The following is a 21,017-nucleotide window of genomic DNA, read 5'->3' as shown; positions in this document are numbered from 1 at the left end:
GCAGCCGTGTAAAGCAAGCTCGACAGTCCAAACGCTCCTCGTTCACCAAAGACGAGTCATGCATGAGAGACGACGTCGTAGCTAACATAGCTTACACTGCAAGAGAAAAACCGACTCCAACAAGGGCCAAGTGGAGAGCACGACAGGGAAAGGGTAACATACTGCACTGCCCAAGAACACGTATGGAGTGAGTACACGTCAAGTAGGGGCAGGAGGAGCTCAGGGACACTGACGTTACCGAAAATGCGTTTGCATGAAAAGCAGGTACAGACCCATGGCCGCACACTGAAATTACAAAGTCCTCTGTTCGCATCACGCAAGGGGTTTGGTACAACATTCCATCTTACCAGAAAATTCAACATCGATGAAAACAACACACATCTTCTGCAGTACACTGCTGTCGTTACGGAGCCGTACGCTTTTGCAATGCCAGGAGTCGCTGCAAACAAATCTGAAGGATAACTAATTCCTATAGAGCGCCCCAGAAATCAGAGGAAGCTCTCAGTTGCCTAAGAACGGAAAGCAATGGCCCCACAAAAAAAAACTGAATGATGCGCTTGCTAGTTGACTGGCACGAACTAATGAGAGCTAGCTGACTTGTAAAGTTGTAATGGTATATCTATGTTTTTTGGCTGCCGACATAGAGCCATACAAAGCCAAAGTTTCAAGGTCCATAGCACCGGCAGCGAAATCACGACCCGACCTGGAAATTTCAGGAGCAGTCCAAATTCTGGCTCATATCTTTGTCTACAAACTTCATCGTCCCATTTTTTTCTTCCTCAACTCCTGCTGTATTGCCTTTTGCCTTGCCTTCTCTGCAAGATCAGGCCCCGGATTCTGATCCTCAGCAGAATCAACTTTTGACCCTCCCACATCACTTCCAGGGGTTCTTGATCCAACTTTTGAAGACACTGCTTCTTTAGAGATGGTAGTACCCCCATTTAGGCATACATTAGATTCTTCCACCACAGTCCCCTCAGGTTCTTTAGGTTCCATACTAGCTGTCACTTGACTATTAGTATTTTGGGGGCTATGCTTATCTAGACTGATGCCTTTCCTGGAAGAAGCTACCCTTGCGGAATGACGCCTAGTTTCAAACCATTTGTTAACCTGTCACCGTAATGCACAGAGAAGGTCAAATCCAATGCCAATATAACCATGCAGTTAGAAAATTATAGGAATATACCTGACGAAATGTTAACCCTAGTTCTTCTGCCAGACTTTCTTTAACAGAACGACTAGGGTATGGTTGTGTCTTAAAATGTTCATGTAGCTTCTGCAAGCAAAAGAATGGGCATCAACTTATTCGGTCAACTAAAGCAGTCTAAAATGGTTAATTCTGCGACTAATTGTAGTGAATAATAAATGATACCTGATTAATTACTGGGCCAAAATGTCCTTTCCTGGCTGTGCTGTTGCTGCCATTAGAAGTAAGGTCTCCAGGTTTCTCATCTACTGAACCATGAATAGAATGCAAGCTTTTTTTAGTGCTTTGTGTAGTCAGTTCATCATTATGGTGCACAACTCTGGAGCCTTTTCCCGCAGGAGAATTGGCTTCACCCTCTTCATTGCTTTTTATTATTGGCGTGTTCTTCCCAGACCATTCTTCATCATCACTAGAATCAGATGATGCTTCACCATATGCCTCCTTTTGAGTCCAGCAAGATTAGGAATATGTCATGACGTCATGGTCGAAAAAAAAGAACTTCTCATATGCAAGTATGCACCGAAGAGCATAGAGCAAACAATTCATAACCTCATGCAATATTGACATAGTTGTTAGACTGTCATATATGATGTGTGTGTGTGTGTGTGTAGTATGAGAACGTGTTAGGTATTTTGACTGACCCTTGTATATGTTAGACTGTCATATATGGTGTGTGTGTGTGTGGGTGTGGCCGTATGGGTACGTGCAAGGTATAGTAGGTCGGCCCTTGTACATGATTAGAGAGGTGCAAGGTATAGTAGGTCAGCCCTTGTACATGATTAGAGAGATACGTGGAGATATAGTTTGGTTCTGTTTCCATAAGCCACAATATCTCTATGTATATAGATCTCTCCAATCAATCAATCCATTGTTTTGTGCTGTCTCTATTGATTTTATAGTATCACTTGCCTAAGTTTAGCCTTCAGCTTCTTGCCATCGCCGCTCCCTACGTGTGCATCACACATCGCACCAGCTGCTATGGCAAGGGGCCCTCCTACGCCGCCTCCTGGTGCTGCTGCTTCTAGCGCAAAAGCCGGTGTCGGCACGGTCACCGCCAATCTATACACCACCACTGCTCTCCAATAGGCCAATGCTACTCGCTTGCTAAGGAGGAACGCAAGTGCACGGCCCAAGCCACCCATGACGCCACCCTCGCCTAGGTTGAGCGCAACACTGTGGATGCTCACATCCACGCTGCCTCGACCACGCTGCTTGCGCACATGCTACGACTGAGCCGCCTCTAGACGACGGACCTCGAGGATGACGCCTCCGCCGCTGATGCGCCACACATCTGTGGCGCCCTTCATCATGTGGCTGCTGCACTGAATCTCCACGTCTAGGATGTTACTGTGCAGAACATTTGTGCGCTCATGCCTCTCGTCCTCAAACTTCTACGCCCCACTGGCGCAAGGTGTTCCTCCTCGCCGTCGACCGGTACTCCCTTGAGGGCCATGTCCTCTTCGACGTTTCTGCCCCCAACTGGGTCCACCAGGATCGCGTCGTGCGAACGTGGATCATCAACACCATCTTCGACAAGCTCCTGAGGACGTCGTTGAGCGTGGCGCCCCTGCCCGTGCCACCTAGCTTGGCCTCGACTTGTAGTTCCTCGACAACTACGAAACTTATGCCTCTTCATCAATGTCGCCTTCCATAGTTTAAAACAATCCATGGATTGTGACATGAATTTAATTCCAATAAGGTGTAGCACATATATACGCCATCAACCTTAGAGTAGGTCTAAAATTTAAGATATTTGTTTGGTTCTTATTGATTCGGTGACTTTAACTAAAGAAAATCTAGAAAAACAAAATTTAAAGGGTCATGAAAAATGTTGTTTTTTATAGCAATGAAACCATCATCTCCCGACAAAAGATAGAATACACTTCACAAATAAAAAAACAAGGGAGCGTGTGGCGCGCGTATGCACTAGTGTGAAATATAGAATTTTTCCTCAGAGAAAATTGTGAAGTAATAAATGTAAAAAAAGCAAGAGCTGGGGAGTGAGAGAGAGGAAAGGGAGAGGTGGTTTTGGGACTTTTGGCTGGCTAGCTGCTGCTGGTGTGTGTAGCTAGTGTGCTTGTACTGATGATGGAAGCAGGCACTTGTGAGTTGTGAGCAATAGATGGACTTGTGTGGTGCTTGCTTGCACCATCCGACAAAAATGATCAGCTGGCGGTGGCGCTCTCGATCGGGTCCAGTCCTTTCACCCTGTCGTGCTCCTCGATCGACCTATCCAATAAAATGATCAGGGAGCAAACGTCGGCAAATATAAAGAGGTCGGCGCCAATTGTCATGGCGCCGACCCTATGCCACACACACGCCAGCTCAGCGTCTCTGGAACAGAGATCTCGACGCCATTTATATTAACGCCGAGACGTGTAATCTCGGTGCCAATAATAATGGCGTCGAGATAAGGGTCAAATTTCTGAATTTAAACTAGAAAGGGCATATTTGTGAAAAACTTTCATAAAAAGACTAAAAAGCAAAAAAGCCGAACTCTGATGCAAACAACCATATGAACTCTAACACCGTTATACACACCCCTCGTCTCCATCCTCTCCCTCTAATATTGTTGCCGATAATGGGAACCTGCCCTCTATTACTTCCACTGGCACTACCACTCTACCACATCAACTTCATCTCAATAAAATCCTCAATTCTCCCGGTCTTATTAAAAATTGTATTTCTGTTCACCAATTTACATCGGATAAAAAATACTTTGTGGAGTTTGACCCTCTTGGCTGCTCTATGATCTTCAGTCTCAATCAAGGTTCAAGAAAGCGCGATTAGGCGTGCGATTAGGCGCGGTTAAGCGCTGAGCAGAGGGTCAACGCATCGCTTACCTACTAAGCGGGCAATTAAGCGCTGGCCCTGCTTAATCGTGCCCATCCGGCATGTTTAAGGGAGAAGAGGAGGGAGAGGAAGAGGAGGAACACCTCCGACGTCAATCCAGCAGGCAGCAAATCGACGGATCGACGAGAGAGAAGAGGAGAGACTTCAAGAGAGAGGTAGAGAGAGAGAGCGGACGGAGCGACGATGGCTGCAGGCAGCAGATTGGTGTGAGAGAGAGGCGGAGCGGCTTCGCGATAGAGAGGTGAAGATCGCACGAGGGAGGAGAGGCTTCGGGAGAGGGAGCCGGAGAGCGTACATCACGGGGAGGAGAGGCTTCGGGAGAGGGAGCCGGAGAGCACAGGGCGGTGGCACGGGGCGTGGAAGGAGGCAGCAGAGTACTAGGTCATCACGGGAGAGGGTTTTTGGGTTGAGCCTCCTGGCAGGTGGGCTTAGTGGGCTGCAGACTCATGAAGAGAGGAGGAGGGGTTAAGGGCTGCTGCAGGGTGGCCCAATATCATGTCTTTTTTTCTCTTTTTAACAAAAACGCTTAAGCACGCTTAATCGCGCTTAAGCTTTTTCACCACCCTAGCGCGCGCTCAGCGCTTCCTTGAACCTTGGTCTCAATGAGAGATCGTCCGATGTGACAGCTCAAGTCACCTCTACATGTTGCACCTTTCGGCGTCCGCTCTCCTTGCATCCACCAACACTTCCCTTTAGCACCGGTGTCTTGGTCATCCTAGCCACGACATTGTGTCCAAACTAACACAATTGTCTGCTATTCCTTGTAATAAGCGTGTTGATCACATTTTGTGTCACACTTGTCAGTTGGGTCGCCATACATGTGTTCCCTTTTATGCATCCTTGTCACATACAACTCGCATTTTTCAGCTTATATATTGTGAGCTATGGACGTCACCAAGTGTCAACGTCTCTAGCTATTAAGTACTATCTGGCCATCCTTGATTTTTTGCATTAACTTTGGACATTCCACCTGTGACTGAAATCTCACACATTTTCCACCCTTGCCTCTGCTGCCACACAGTTCGACGTTTCCATTTAGGGCATCAAGTGCAATAATGGTCACAGATTCGACAAACACATCACCCACACTATCTTCCACTCCCACAACATTCAACTTCGTATGTCTTGCCCCTAAACTTTGCCTCAAAACAGTAAAGCCGAACACATGCTTCTCACCATCAATAATGTCGTTCACTCCTTGTTGATTCAGGATAGTGTCCTTCTCGCATATTGGGTCGAGGCGCTTAGCACTGTTACGCTCCTCAATATTCTACCGACTAAGACACTTAACTTCACATCCCATCGTGCTATCTTCGGATCCCCACCCTCATATATACTCATCACTATGTTTTCGACCGACGATGCTATCCCAACATTTCCGCCACCGCTCCTCCCTGTATGTTTTCCCCGATTACTCCACTAATCATAAGGGTTATTGTTGCCTTGATCGGTCTTCCAACCAGATCATTATTTCTAGGCACATTGTATGAGTATGTGCTAGGTATAGCAAGACAACCCTTGCATATGTTAAACTGATATATATGGTGTGTGTGTGTATGGTAATGTTACGTGCCAGGAAGATTTTAAATATGCATTTTAAATATGCACAGAACTGACTGGATGAGAAACAAACGCACTATAGGCAGTGTTCAAGACTAAAACATCAAAAAAGGAAGATTTTAAATATGCACAGATGTAGGTTGAGGGCATACATCATACAACTTTTTGTAGTCCAACCGTTCAGCTTGCCGTCTCCTTGAATCTGGTAAAACCACACCCTGGTCTATTTCAGTCTCCATAGGGTCGTCAGCAGAACTTGTTGTTTTAGCTTGAGCAGTAATCTTTTCCATATCACCCACCTTGGCATCGGGTAATAGAGGTGATGAAACTTCATCATGTCCAGATTTTGAAATCTCCTTACAAAAATCATCTGAGTCAGATGTGAAGTCAGATTCATCAGAACTTGACTTCTTTTCGACATCTTTATCTGAATCAGGACCTGCTGGATCATAGTCATCATCCTCTGAATCTTCAGAAGGTAATCTGAGGTCATCAACCTTCTTGTCTATCAAAGGTTCCGAATCATCAGAACATGTCAAAAAGTCTGAGTCATCAGAGTCTGATCCTCCATCCTCATCCTCTTCAGACGATTCTTCATCCTTACCAACCACATGCTCTTCAGGCATATTGGGGTCAAAGTCATTGTCGTCTGAGTCATCTGATGGAAGATCAAATGCGTCATCTTGTTTAGAGTCATTTGCCATAGCAGCTGCATCTGGAAAAACTTTCTGCAAAAATAAATGTACTACGAGTTGAAATGTAATTCAATTTGTAAAATGTTACTGTTCTTATAAGGGAATTTTTACCTCCCAAGAGTCCTCAATGGAGATGTTACTCCCATGGAGTTCATTTATTAGATCTATACAATCTATCTTGCAATCACATGCTGGGCAGAGCCATCCTTCATCTCCCATGGGGACTACAAATGAATGGTGCTCATGAATGAATGCCAAAGCAAGAATTACTGATACTATGAAAGAGGAAAATGAATATTACTATCTTCAGTACGCAGGGGAGGATTTAAACAGTTCTGGTGGAACCCTCTGTCACAAGCTCCATCGCAGAGAATGATATCATTACCCAATGTAGCGTCATTCGAACCACAAGTGGAACAAAAGATCTGTGATACATGAAGTTTTTTACAGATTAAAATGCTGAGCATAACAGAACATAGTTACTAGATAATACAGATACATTGATGGAATCAAAATTACATGCTGACTTACATCTTCGCAAGATATTTCTCCTTCAGAATCAAATAAAGTTTCGTCAATTTTCCCCTTGGAGAGAAGAGAATCAATATTCCGGAAGACTTCTCGTATTCTCAATTTGCATCGTAAGATTTCTGATTTGGCTCGTTCAAGCTCCTTCTCAGGTCTTATCTTATCCAAACTGCACATCAGTTATTTTACATTGCAACAGAATTTGTGATGAACTCAACAGCTAAAGAAATATTACAGCAGTAGCAAAATCCCAAGACGCTGTCTGTTAATGCAAAGTTGAAGGAAGATTTTTTTTACAGCACGTGTGCATCTGATCAGCAACTAGCCTAATAGGGCATATAAATTTAACCAAACCAAGCATGGCAGCCAGCAAGAAGATGCACAGATACTAACTGTATGTACATAACATAACCAGTGAAGGCAGGATGATATCAGAAAGGGTGAAACAATAGAGTTTCACTGACGGCCAAACATGTGTGAATTGTGATACAAATTTCCCATCATTTGATAAGGCAAAGGAATACATGGAAGGGGAAATCAGGTGCAAAATGATGGGGTGCTAAAAGATGACATCCATTTGACAAGCATAATTAAGCTAAAATACCAAACCTAATTAGTCAGTTTTGTAGCACACAACACTAATGTGGTTGGTTAACAAAGAAACTTAAGGATTTTAGCTAGCGCATAATACATGGCCTTGCAGCACTATTCAGTAACCCTGGCAACACATAGGGAATGAAAAACCAGACTTCTAAACACCTACATAACATTAGTTACTAATAGTAGAGTGACAAACCTTTGATTTTTCCAGCCTTCGCTAGCATAAGCTTCAATTAGGCTTTGCTCATAATTCATTCGGTTCAAAATATATCTAACTCGTTTACGAATTTGTGAAAACTCATCAGTCGAACTTTTGTTTGAGGCTCTGCTCATTTTTCTTCTCTTGGCAGCCGGTTGTACTGGAGCCTGAACATGCTCAGTAGATGTTGTCTTTGAACTTGATGTGGAGCGAAGCACCCTGACATCACTATTAGATGACATCAAAGTATATGCTTGACCTGTTAGTCCTTGGGAACCTTTTTTACCTCTGTTTGCTGCCCTTTTATAGTTTTTCCTTATCCCCAAGTTATTTGGCATCGTTTGAGATGTAGACAGCAAAACTGAATGCTCAAGAGACTCAGGATTCTGACTAGAGCTCGCACCATTTTCAATCTCACCATTGCCCTCAACAGGACAGTGAGCTATATTTTTTTCCATAGTATATGTTCACCAAAATTTCATCAATTTACAGTAGACAGAAAGCACTCTCAGAAAACCATCTTCTGAGGAGCACAGGGCGTGTTCGGCTGGCTACAAGCCGACACTGTTGCAGCTGTTTGGATTGCTGCAGCTGCAATTCATAGAGAGAAAAATACTGTAGAAGCCGCAGCCGCAGCCGGATTGCAGCCGCAGCAAGCCGCAGCGAACAAGCTGACAATGAAAAAAAGCTCTATGTGGCCAAGCCAGATTCGCAATCACCTTGCAATCTACAGCAAAGAAATAAAGATAAATCAATAATGGTTACATGGACTCAAGAGTCAAGTACCTATTAAAGTCTTACACACACCTGATTTGAACCAGGTTTGATTTGTTCCTCATTATTCAAAACTATTAGACTAGCTGATCTTTTAGTTGAAAAATGAGCAAGAACATCCATCACTATTGTAATTAATATTTTTCACAAATTTAAATGACAAACAAAAATACAACTGGTGGTTTCTCATCAGAATCAATAACTTCTTAAGATTGAAATAGGAGTTCCATAGAATTTCCATAAGCACCATTGTAATTTGTTATGTCAGCAAGGACTAAAATAACTGGGTTCTGAACAAAGATAGTGATTAAAAAGGTATTACTAGTAGGGGTGAAAACGGTCGGAAACGATCGGTAAACACTAAAATCATTTTTGTTTTCATTTTTTTCTCGCAAACGAGATCGAAAACGGTAACTCCGGAAACGAAAATGACATCGGTAATTCGAAAACATCGGAAACGAAAGTTCGGTACGAAAATTACATCGGTTATGATCGGAATCTAAAATACGATCGGTAAAAGTTGTACCATGTGCCCTCAATTGACTTCAAAAATTCACGCAAGTCATACATTTATAATTGTATTGGCAACGTCGAAAACAATTCCCTAATTACTAGAGAACTTACATATAGATATAGGAAAAAATGAAGCAAGTGACAATTAACCCGAGGTGCATATTATAATCGGATATTTCTAAAACAATAATGTATTGGCAACGTCTATAAGTAAAATATAAATCAGAAAAGAACAAAGGCATGAAAAAACAAGGCAAGTTCAAGCCAATTCCACATCTCGCTTGACGACAACACAGAAAAGATGTATGAAGCCTTGATGACCTCAGCAAAGAAACAAGCAGCTTGCAGCTCATCTCCTACTTCCACATGTCATGGACCATGCACGAGCTCCAACTCCCGAGCATGCATGCAATGCTGGGTGCCACCCTCCACCCCTCCCCATTTCTATTGGTAGAGGGCGACCTTGGCATAGCATTTCCATAGTGCATCTCATTTGAAAGAGAAAATCAGAGCTGGGTACTGTATATCCATTCTAGACACTAGTCAGTCCCATCTCTATCACTCTATGAATTCTGAGTTATCTTCAACAATAAGGTGTAGTTTTTTTTAACCTTTTTAATGACAAAAATATACATTTAGACCCCTGGATGACTTATTTTAGGATCTGGACCCGAAGCTCGACGCCATAGGCTATGGCGCCGAGCTATGTTGGCTATAGCGCCGAGGTAACACAGCTCGGTGCCATAGCCTATGGCGCCGAGCTCTGACGTGGTGGCGGTGACGGCTCCCGGCGGCTAGGGCTGGCGTGGCGCCGACGCGGCCTCCTAGCTCGGCGCCATAGATCTTAGCGACGAGCTAGGGAGGCCTATAAATCGGCCGTTCTACTGGCCGAGAGGAGCTCATTTCCCATCCATTCAAATCTTCTTCAAAGTTGCTCCATTCAAAGATTCGAGTTGGAATACTTTGTATACCAAGGTATGGTGTCTCACTGATTCGTTTTGTATATTGGGTTGTAATTTTTCGATTATTAGTTTTGAATGGTGGAGAACATTATGTACCAAAGTTTCTGGAATTGCAAGGGACGGCCTCAATTCTCTAGTCATTCTGGGAGTTTGGACCTTATGGAAGCAACGCAATGGCTGTGTTTTTGACAATAAGAGCTCCAGTATTGCTTATGCTATTAGAAGAGTTGAGTTGGAGGTTCACCTATGGGAGATGGCTGGTGCAAGGAAGTTGTCTTTGCTCACCGCCCCCATTCCGGGCATCCCTGCTAGTTAGCTAGCATTGTGGTAATTTGTGTTAGTTTCTTCTTTAGTCATGGATGGGTTTCTGTATGCCTGTTACTGGCCGCCATAGGCGCCTCAGTTGTTTTTTTCTGTAACTGTCCTTCTTCTTTAATATAATATCGCGCAGTTCTCCTGCGCTTTCGAGAAAAAAAATTGTTGCTCCTAGGATATATAGTATAGTTCATATGATGACTACTTTTGATTTGGTAATTTGTGAAATCCGATTATACAGTCTATTAGGTACTTGTGTTAATATATAATCGTTTCTTAGATGAAAGACATGTACCGGGAGGCCTTGTGGCAGAAGAGAGGCCGTTCTCGGGAGTTATATCCGGATGTATCTAGTAAGGATGCTCCTGTTCCTCCTGAACTTCCTGTGTCTAACTGTGACTGTGGCAGACCGGCTTGGGTATGTCAATCCGAACTTCCAGACACGGTTGTTCGTTGCTTCTACCTTTGTGGCGGTTTTAACGTACATAGCTTATGACTTGTGAGTTAATATTGTTTAGTAGATGCGTACTAATGCTTCGTTCCATTTTTGTAGGAGCACCTGAGGTATTTCTTTTTCCAGTGGATCGACGGTCCTGATAAATTTGACCCTCGATATCTTCTTTTCGCTATTTGGTTGTGTGGAAGGACTAGTCATGAGCGTTTTAAGCGTTGGGTAACTCCTCCCCCGAATCCTCCACCAATGACGAATGCGAAGGAGGTAGCAACAGAAAGACGAATGGACTCACCACCTCGATGCGATTGCGGAGATCGTGTTGTCATCGACGAGGACACTGCGAAGCACTTCGTGTGTCCGAACATTGATTATGTGAGCCCATAACAAATGTCCAAACTTTTGTTATTTTTTGCACAAATTTACTAAATATCTGACACGGGTGGCGTAAGTGTCATTTCATAGTGGTTGTATGGTCCTATGTCCCATTGGCCAGAGCCAGAGGCAAAGGAAAAGAAAAAAATGAGTGGGCGCAAGAGTTGAAGTTTGATCCAATACTCTGCAAACGTGGTATTGAAGCTAAGTATGGATTAGTTCCTTCCGAGCTTGGTGTTGGCTATTTTTGTGGACATATGGTAGATTACGATGAGGTTGGTATTTATTTTTTTGTTTGCATCAGGTGCAATGTTGCACCCGTACTTACTCTATTTTTTGTAAGAGACGAGGAAATGCGGTTGGGAGAGTTACGACGACAAAGGAGAGTTGATGCGTACAATAAAGTCAAAGAGACTAAAGGGACAGAAGATGCATTGTGGATCTCAGCTCGTCGATTCGTACATTAACGATCGCATACAGGATATGCGTAGGTTCGCAAAATCAATGAGTTTTGACATCCCGATGCGTGCAGAGCAGAGGAGATTGAAGGCGGCAAATGAGAAGAGAGCACAGGATGCAAGGGAATGGGAGGCGGCTAGAGCCGAGAAACATATGTTGGGGAATCTTGTTGATCATCTTAAGGGAAGTGAGTGAGAAAAATGACATGATAGTTTTGTTTGTACAATTTATTTATCCTGACTTTGCAAACTTATTTGTCTCATTACATTTGCAGAGATTGGATGTGTCGTGAACTATCTCACAGATGAGGCACGTGCAAGATACGTTCTGGAAAAAATGGCGACGATGGAGCTGATGGAGGAGGAACATCAAGGTTGAGTGAGTTTATCGCTCTCGTTGAGGCAGGACATCATGAGGAAGAGGAGGACGACACATCAAGGTTGAGTGAGCTCATCGCACTAGCTGAGGCAAGATTACGTGCTCAAGAGGAGGATGACGAGTTTATGTCTCAAGTCGTCGAATAGGTAGAGGCCGTTTATTACAAGCAGAAGTGTGATGAGGCTGAGGCTGGGGATCAGCTATTCTCCCAAGCTGCAGATGAAGCAGAAGCCAATTATTACAAGAGAAATGCGGAAAAGTGTGATGCAGGACAATGCAGCAAGTGGAACGAGATTGTCGTTGAGGATTGCGCGACGGATGACTCTGAAGATGAATTACTTATAGATTGTGATTCTGATTGAACAAGCTAGTAGTGTGTTATGTAGTACTTTCATATCCAAAATATTTTAGAACCCTAATGTTTCAGATTCGTAATGTTTCTATTGCATTGTCATGTTTTTTCCAATCCACAAAAAAAATCGCAAGAGTTTTCCATGTTTTATTGACAACCACAATTGAAATAATCACATATTATAAGATATCACCACATTTCAGCATATAATACATCACAAATAACACAGAATATCACAAAGTCCACATAACATAGTCCTTAATACAAGGTCCACATAACATAGTCCACAATACATAGTCCACATCACAAAGTTGACATCACAAAGTTGACATCACAAGGTCCACATTACAAAGTTTTCATCATAAGGTCCACATAACCATGTTGCATCGGCTCCTTTTCCTAGTACCACATTTGTCCCAGCGATGCGCTGGATCAGCAATGTATATCGGACCGGTGTACGTTGGCCACTGTGACTCGTCAAGAAATGGCTCAAAACGAGGGCTCCAAGTACGTACTAAGCTCTCCACACTGAACTCCGAAGGGATCATGCTCTCAAATGCAAAGTTACGATGACGTGCGGCGGCAACATAATGAGAACATGGAAAGTGGTACTGTCTAGGTTTACCACAACCACACGAAAATGCATCAAGTAACACAACATGTGTCCTCGAAGGCCGCACCTCACCGTCGGAAGTTGTGCCACCCATCGTTCTTACCTCGTATTTTCCCAAATCCTCATCAAAGCATTGTACCTCATGTCTATTGGCCCGTTCCTTTGCATTATTAAGATGTGTTGTTGGTTTAGGTGCCCATCTCAGACCTCGCGTCTGCATTGCCTTGGCCTGTGCGTGTCTATCATTAAACCAAGCCACGAGCCTATAGAAAGTGAATGTTACTATAGCATTGACTGGCATTCCGCGTATACCCTTCAGCACACTGTTAAATAACTCGGCCATGTTGCTAGTCTGGAACTCGAACCTCCAACCACCTTCGTCATAGGCACTTGTCCATTTTTGGGGTTCCCTCAACAATCCAGCAATCCAGTTCTTACCTTCAGCATTTGTTGCATCTTTTAGTTTCTTCAACTTGTCCTCGAAAAACGAAACCTCCAATTGTTGACAGATCTCCTCAAAAAGGGGGAAATTAGCCTTGCTACGATCCTTTCGAAGAAGATTTTCTGCTAGATGTCGAGTGCACCATCTGTGGTGCATGGGTGCGTAGCCAGGAATCTGCTCTTGCACTGCATTAAGAATACCCTGATGTCTGTCAGATATGACACCAACCTCGCGACCAGGACCCACGACATGGATCCGAACAAGTCGCAAGAACCAAGCCCAACTCTCTCTGTTCTCCCTCTCCACCAAAGCAAATGCCAAAGGAACCAATGTGTTGTCCGCGTCACATGATATGGCAACCAACAATGTGCCCTTATACTTCCCAAGCAGAAAAGTACCATCAATAGACAGCACGGGACGACAATGCCTGAAGGCCTCTACGCATTGCGAGAAACACCAGAAAGCACGAAAGAAGATCTCTCTGCCATTCCTCCATTCGTTGGGTTTAGGGATGTACTCGTAATGCATGCCTGGGTTTTTAGCTTTCATTGCATTGAACAATGCTGGCAACTTCTCGTAACCCTCCTCCCAATCCCCGTATATCATCTTCCATGCTCGTTGCTTTGCCCTCCATGCTTTCCCATACTTGATCTTGTAACCAAACAACTCCCAAGTCATGGTCATAATTGACTTCACCTTCAAGTTTGGCTGACCCTTCAATGTCCCCAATAGCCTTTTCGCAATTAGGGTAGATGTCAACTGACGATGCTTAGAGCTCAGCTCTGTCTGGGCACAAGTGTGTGGACCTACAATTTTTGTGATTTTAAACTTTCCGGTTTCCTTCTGCCTTCGGGCACATACCCTCCAATTACATTCTGACACCTCGCACACAACTGTGTAACGACGCTGTGCATATGAGTGTCTCACCTTGAACGGCCTCTTGCGGTTCACGGAATATTCCTGTAGCCATTGTCTCAGTGTAGACAGATCTTTGAAAAGTAAGCCTACCTTAATATCAATGTTGTCGGCGTTATCCGAAGCCTCTAGCAATTCATCATCACGTCCTTCTGCATATGCACCGTTGCAATGACTTAGACTGCTAGATTCATGTACTGCAGGGTCACGCTCGGGACACAAACGTCTTATGAGTTCAATTTCTTGCTCGGTCATTTCTTGAACCGGGCGGTCATCATCAGAATCTAAGGCTCGTGCAGCCTCATATGGCTCCTCCTCATCCTCAATCTGAACATCAACACTATTTGAGGCACTGCATATGTGTTCCATATTGAATGATAGGGGCACATGAAGATAAGCACCATTATCTAGTTGTGGAGATCCTGCATTGCGTCGAGTGAGGAAATACTACATTAAAAGTCTAATCAAACGAATTAACGATGGATATGAATAACGTGTTAAATACACTTACTAGGATGATCCTGGATTGGATCCTGTATCAATGGGATCTCCTGAGGGGGTACCACCGGATTCGAAGACCCACAAACGCCGCGAACAGGACGAGAAATCTTAAACTCGTTCGAGGCCGATTGAGCATCTGGCACAACAACCACTTCTTCCGGAAGCTCAGGCAAAGGAGCTTCAATACGACATGCATTTGGCATTTGTGGAGATAACCCGACTGGAGCATCGCAATGACTAAACGATAACTTTCGAACAACCACATCCAAATATGGGGGAACAATTGTCTTCACAATTTTGACATATTTCACCCAGTCATCTTCAGAGGCAATGGAGATCAACCGTCGAACAACTGTCCCAGATGTAACATGGGACAATAAACCCTCAATTGATATGCTAGGGTCGTTTAAATTGCAACTAATCTCCTCACAAGCCCGAGCGAAAATCTGGCCAAAAGAGGGTCTTTCATCGAACATCACGGTCACATTCTTCATAGCATAAAAACTAACATTCCCATAAACATCTTGCTCCACGCTTCCTCCATGGTATAGTGTCACTAGGGTGTCCATCTATTGCAAACACGGATTACTAACTCAATAATGCCTAAAAACTTACTAAGTAATAAATAAGTAATAACTACTTATTAACTAATAACTATATAGTACCTATTAAATGACCATAACAAACAAAATTACATAATCTATGAATAATGTATGTAAACATTGTATACCTGAGATCACGAACGAGTCTAGCTAACGGTGGCGAAGGTCAAGTTGAAAGGACACCTATGTACAAAAAAATAGTACTATCAGTAAAAAATTCAGCAGCACCTTCCCAATACAGTGAGGTTTCTAGAACCTGCAAAGATACAACTAACTAAGTAGCAATCTAACTATATTCACTAAATATACTAAGCAAAACAAAATAAACTATGTAACTAAACTAACTAAACTAAGTAACTGAACTAGCAAGCTAAACAAAATAAACAAAGATAACAAACTAAATAACCTAGGCGTGCGGCATTGACCTCAAGGCGACAAACCTAGGCGTAGGGCTCCGCGGGGAGGAGGTTCGACTGTAGGGCTCGTCGGGGACCTCGGGAGCAGAGCTCGGCAGCGGTGCGGGGCTCGGCCGGTTGGGCGCGACGGGCGGGGCGGACTTTGCACGGCGGCGGCGGTGCAGGGTCGGCTGGGCGCGGTGGAGAGCGACGGCACGGCGAGGCACGGCGCCGTAGCGGCGCGGCGGAGCGCGGCTGCGCGGCGGGAAGGCTCGCCGAGGCGCAGTGGCCTGGCGGTGCGAGCCGTGGTGGCTTGGCGGCGTGGCGGGGCGGCTCGCTAGGGCGGGCTGCGGCAGCAAGGCGGGGCGGGCCGCGGCGGCTTGACGACAAGGCGGAGCTTTCGGGGAAGGCGGCACGGTGGGGAAGCAAGTGGGAAGAAGGAAGAACACGGCACCCGCTAAAACCCTAGCTCGGCGCCAAGATCTGTGGCGCCGAGCTAGGGCCACGGCAGCGACAACGGCAGCCCAGGTCGGTGCTGCCACGTCAGAGCTCGGCGTCGTAGCCTATGGCGCCGAGATGTGTTATCGGCGCCATAGACTATGGCGCCGAGCGAAGGGTTCAAAACATGAAATAAATCATTCAAGGGTCTAAATGTAATTTTTTGTCGGAAAAATGATTAGAAAACAAAAAATCGGCATGGACGGTAGGTCATTTCTAAACACGAACTGCTTTCACACCAAACATCTGGTCCCAAATCTACCTGCATTGTTACTTGTTAGGCCTCCCAGGATTTCCTTCCTGCGGTCATCTACGTCCACAGTGACTGCTACAGATTCCCAGGATTTCCTTCCGGTGGTCATCTACTTCCACGGTGTGCAGAGCTAGATCCACGAGGACCCCTGGATCCACAAAATTCAAGCTGGAAGCTCGTTTCTGCCCCCACCCTTATGCAAAATTGCTAAGTAGAAAGGGGTTGCAAATTGCAACCGGCGTGGGCTGAGAATGACTTTCGTGTTTTGCGACCAGCCAACCCATCGTATGTCCGGCTCCCCAGAACAAACGAACCATCGCAACTCTAGAAACCATACCCTTCTTCAATGTAACATCCAAACGCCACAGTACCGAACCACATCACACCCTCTGAAATCCCATTGTCCCACGAATTGGTGCAGAAGCCCGAACCCCAACAGTAAGCATACCGTGCCACACCATGACCCCGAGCTCCCTGCGCAGAACAGGCCGCCGAGAAACCTCCCCGGGAATCGTGAGACGCAGCTAGCGAATCCAAAGCTCCGAGCACGGCGTTTGACTGCATCCAGATTCCAGAGGAACGAGAGGGACGCACGCGCGCGCGCAGCGGGGAAACGGAGAGGCGAGAGGGACACACGGAGGAGAGGGTACTCACCAGTCACCGCTGCGAGCTGGCGACGCAGCGCCGCGGAGAAGCTTCCAGGTCCGGCCGCTCTCCTCTCATGCGTGGGGCGAGGGGGGCGGGGGAGAGTGGGGACTGGGGACGGCGTGAGCGTGAGCGAAGCGGCGGGCGAATGAAAAGGCGTGTGCCGGTGTGCAGTCACGGCTGAGGAGCCGAAACGGACAGCACGAACGGGATCGGCGCGTGGGTGGGCCGGATGTGCCACGATGGGCCGAAAATATGTTGCGCTAAGGTTGGGCAAAGCCACGGTCGCCCGGCACAGTCCAGACTCCAGCCCTAGTTGGGTTGAAAATGCCAAATGAGTAGCGCCTTCCTCCTATTTGTCGACACGCAATTTTTTTGCTATAAAAAAATCATCAGCACGCAGGTTTAGAGCTAGCTAATCAGCACTCATCAGGCAGCAGAGTCTGTCAGTCTGACAGATGGTGCATTGTTCTTAATAAACGTACACATACTTACATCAGCATTTTTTTTATTTCTAATCATAGACATAGACACTCATACTCTCTAGAAAAGTTTGTTGCTGCTGCAACCATAGTGTTTAACCGAGAGAGAAAAAGCTCAGCTGCTACCGCAGCAGCCGGTATAAGGGCATGTACAACCCACATAAATATCATGCATCTTAAGGGGTATCAAGAGGGTAAATGCAAAAAACACAGAAACGATATCTTAATAAAGAAACATCTCTAGCACTGTTCAAGCCTAGATACGGTTCTACACATACAACTCACATAAATGAGTCGTATCTTAAAAGGTTATAGTGAATAAGATATAAGAATTAGATACATTGGGTTGTATGAAAAAAGGTTTATTAGGTATATCTATTGCTTGAAGAACCACAACGTAGTATATAGGTTGTACATGTCATAAGGTGAAGCAAACGGCGTAGCATTGTGAAAGGGAATTAGGCTTACACCTAGTTCCTATATAATTTTGGTGGCTGAATTGCCCAACACAAATCTTTGGACTAACTAGTTTGCCCAAGTGTATAGATTACACAGGTGTAAAAGGTTCACACTCAGCCAATAAAAAGACCAAGTTTTGGATTCAACAAAGGAGCAAAGGGGCAACCAAAGGAGCAAAGGGGCAACCAAAGGCACCCCTGGTCTGGCGCACCGGACTGTCCGGTGTGCCACCGGACATGTCCGGTGCACCAGGGGGACTCAGACTCAAACTCGCCACCTTCGGGAATTTCCAGGGGCGACTCGGCTATAATTCACCGGACTGTGCGGTGTACACCGGACAGTGTCCGGTGCGCCAAGGGAGGTCGGCCTCAGGAACTCGCCAGCTTCGGGAAACTCCAACGGCTAGTCCGCTAAAATTCACCGGACTGTCCGGTGTGCACCGGACTGTCCGGTGCGACTCCAGTGCAACGGCTATCTCCGCGCCAACGGCTCTCTGCGGTACAATAAATGCGCGCGCAGCGCGCACAGATGGCAGGCGTGCCCATACTGGCACACCGGACAAGGAACAGTAGATGTCCGGTGTGCACCGGACACCCAGGCGGGCCCACAAGTCAGAAGTTCCAACGGTCAGAATCCAACGGCAGTGATGACGTGGCAGGGGGCACCGGACTGTCTGGTGTGCACCGGACTGTCCGGTGCGCCATCGAGCAGACAGCCTCCCAACGGCCACTTTTGGTGGTTGGAGCTATAAATACCCCAACCACCCCACCATTCATTGCATCCAAGTTTTCCACTTCCCAACTACTACAAGAGCTCTAGCATTCAATTCAAGACACACCAAAGAGATCAAATCCTCTCCAAACTCCACACAACGCCATAGTGATTAGAGAGAGTGATTTGCTTGTGTTCTTTCGAGCTCTTGCGCTTGGATTGCTTTCTTCTTTCTTGATCCTTTCTTTGCAATCAAACTCACTTGTAATTGAGGCAAGAGACACCAATCTTGTGGTGGTCCTTGCGGGAACTTTGTGTTCCAAGTGATTGAGAAGAGAAAGCTCACTCGATCCGTGGATCGTTTGAGAGAGAGAGAAGGGTTGAAAGAAACCCGGCCTTTGTGGCCTCCTCAACGGGGAGTAGGTTTGCAAGAACCGAACATCGGTAAAACAAATCTCCGTGTCTCACTTACTTATTCGCTTGGGATTTGTTTTGCGCCCTCTCTTGCGGACTCGTTTCTTATTACTAACGCTAACCCCGGCTTGTAGTTGTGTTTATATTTGTAAATTTCAGTTTCGCCCTATTCACCCCCCCTCTAGGCGACTATCAATTGGTATCAGAGCCCGGTGCTTCATTAGAGCCTAACCGCTCGAAGTGATGTCGGGAGATCACGCCAAGAAGGAGATGGAGACCGGCGAAAAGCTCACTACAAGCCACGGAAGCACTTCATCGGAAGAGTCCCGCACCAAGAGGAAGGAGAAGAAGAAGGACTCCTCCAAACGAAAGGAGAAAAAGTCTTCCTCTTCTCACCACAAAGAGAAGAAGGAAAAGTCTTCTTCCCACAAGCCGCATCGGAAAGGCGACAAGCACAAAAGGATGAGGAAGGTGGTCTACTACGAGACCGACACTTCATCATCATCGACCTCCGACTCCGATGCGCCCTCCGTCACTTCTAAGCGCCAAGAGCGCAAGAAGTATAGTAAGATCCCCCTACACTACACTCGCATTTCCAAACATACACCTTTACTTTCCGTCCCATTAGGCAAACCACCAACTTTTGATGGTGAAGATTACGCTAGGTGGAGCGATTTAATGCGATTTCATCTAACCTCGCTCCACAAAGGTATATGGGATGTTGTTGAGTTTGGTGCACAGGTACCATCGGTAGGGGATGAGAACTATGATGAGGATGAGGTGGCCCAAATCAAGCACTTCAACTCTCAAGCAACAACAATACTCCTCGCCTCTCTAAGTAGAGAGGAGTATAACAAAGTACAAGGGTTGAAGAGCGCCAAGGAGATTTGGGATGTGCTCAAAACCGCGCACGAGGGAGACGAGCTCACCAAGATCACCAAGCGGGAAACGATCGAGGGGGAGCTCGGTCGGTTCCGGCTTCGCAAAGGGGAGGAGCCACAACACATGTATAACCGGCTCAAGACCTTGGTGAATCAAGTGCGCAACCTCGGGAGCGTAAAGTGGGATGACCACGAGATGGTTAAGGTTATTCTAAGATCTCTTATTTTCCTTAACCCTACTCAAGTTCAATTAATCCGTGGTAATCCTAGATATACTAAAATGACCCCCGAGGAAGTTATCGGGAATTTTGTAAGTTTTGAGTGCATGATCGAAGGCTCGAGGAAGATCAACGAGCTTGATGATGCCACCACATCCGAAGCTCAACCCGTTGCATTCAAGGCAACGGAGGAAAAGAAGGAGGAGTCTACACCAAGTAGACAACCAATCGATGCCTCCAAGCTTGACAATGAGGAGATGGCGCTCGTCATCAAGAGTTTCCGCCAAATCCTCAAACAAAGGAGGGGGAAAGACTACAAGTCCCGCTCCAAGAAGGTTTGCTACAAGTGTGGTAAGCCCGGTCACTTTATTGCTAAATGTCCATTATCAAGTGATAGTGACAGGGGCGACGACAAGAAGGGGAGAAGAAAGGAGAAGAAGAGGTACTACAAGAAGAAGGGCGGCGATGCCCATGTTTGTCGGGAGTGGGACTCCGACGAAAGCTCTAGCGACTCCTCCGACGACGAGGACGCCGCCAACATCGCCGTCACCAAGGGACTCCTCTTCCCCAACGTCGGCCACAAGTGCCTCATGGCAAAGGACGGCAAACGGAAGAAGGTTAAATCTAACTCCTCCACTAAATATGAATCTTCTAGTGATGATAATGTTAGTGATGAGGAGGATAACTTGCGTGTCCTTTTTGCCAATCTTAACATGGAGCAAAAAGAAAAATTAAATGAATTGATTAGTGCTATTCATGAAAAGGAT

General features: G+C 45.7%; 2 protein-coding genes across 3 annotated transcripts; both read right to left on the bottom strand.

The window, feature by feature from the left end:
• Positions 1–324: 324 nt before the first annotated feature.
• Positions 325–8,364, bottom strand: LOC542406 (Zmhox1a homeobox protein). Its single transcript, NM_001111977.1, is given in 8 exon segments — positions 325–1,110; positions 1,187–1,276; positions 1,373–1,648; positions 5,773–6,348; positions 6,427–6,539; positions 6,617–6,740; positions 6,847–7,012; positions 7,640–8,364. Coding segments are annotated over 8 exon segments (2,160 nt in total). The 5' UTR covers positions 8,101–8,364; the 3' UTR covers positions 325–756.
• Positions 8,365–12,346: 3,982 nt separating this feature from the next.
• Positions 12,347–17,195, bottom strand: LOC103635851 (uncharacterized). Of its 2 annotated transcripts, none has more exons than XM_020542299.3 (4): positions 16,889–17,069; positions 15,423–15,477; positions 14,703–15,261; positions 12,347–14,613 (listed from the first exon to the last, which is right to left on the bottom strand). In XM_020542299.3, exons 3-4 carry the CDS (start codon positions 15,259–15,261, stop codon positions 12,581–12,583), a joined length of 2,592 nt encoding a protein of 863 aa, XP_020397888.1. In that variant the 5' UTR covers positions 15,423–15,477; positions 16,889–17,069; the 3' UTR covers positions 12,347–12,580. The 2 variants fall into 2 exon arrangements, with proteins under 2 accessions (XP_020397888.1, NP_001288479.1); NM_001301550.1 differs by lacking the exon at positions 16,889–17,069 and adding an exon at positions 17,095–17,195 and having other exon boundaries at positions 12,456–14,613.
• Between the last annotated feature and the right edge of the window lie 3,822 nt (positions 17,196–21,017).

This window comes from Zea mays, chromosome 8, assembly GCF_902167145.1.
Source record: "Zea mays cultivar B73 chromosome 8, Zm-B73-REFERENCE-NAM-5.0, whole genome shotgun sequence".
Classification (NCBI taxonomy): Eukaryota; Viridiplantae; Streptophyta; class Magnoliopsida; order Poales; family Poaceae; genus Zea; species Zea mays.
This window is presented reverse-complemented; position numbering and strand designations above follow the sequence as displayed.

What these genes read in the sequence shown, in the direction of transcription:
- LOC103635851 (NM_001301550.1), bottom strand. Translation starts at nt 15,261, where the DNA reads ATGGACACCCTAGTGACACTATACCATGGAGGAAGCGTGGAGCAAGAT. An exon ending in TCCAATCCAGGATCATCCTA is followed by an intron (nt 14,614 to 14,702) that starts GTAAGTGTATTT and finishes GACGCAATGCAG; the next exon opens with GATCTCCACAACTAGATAAT.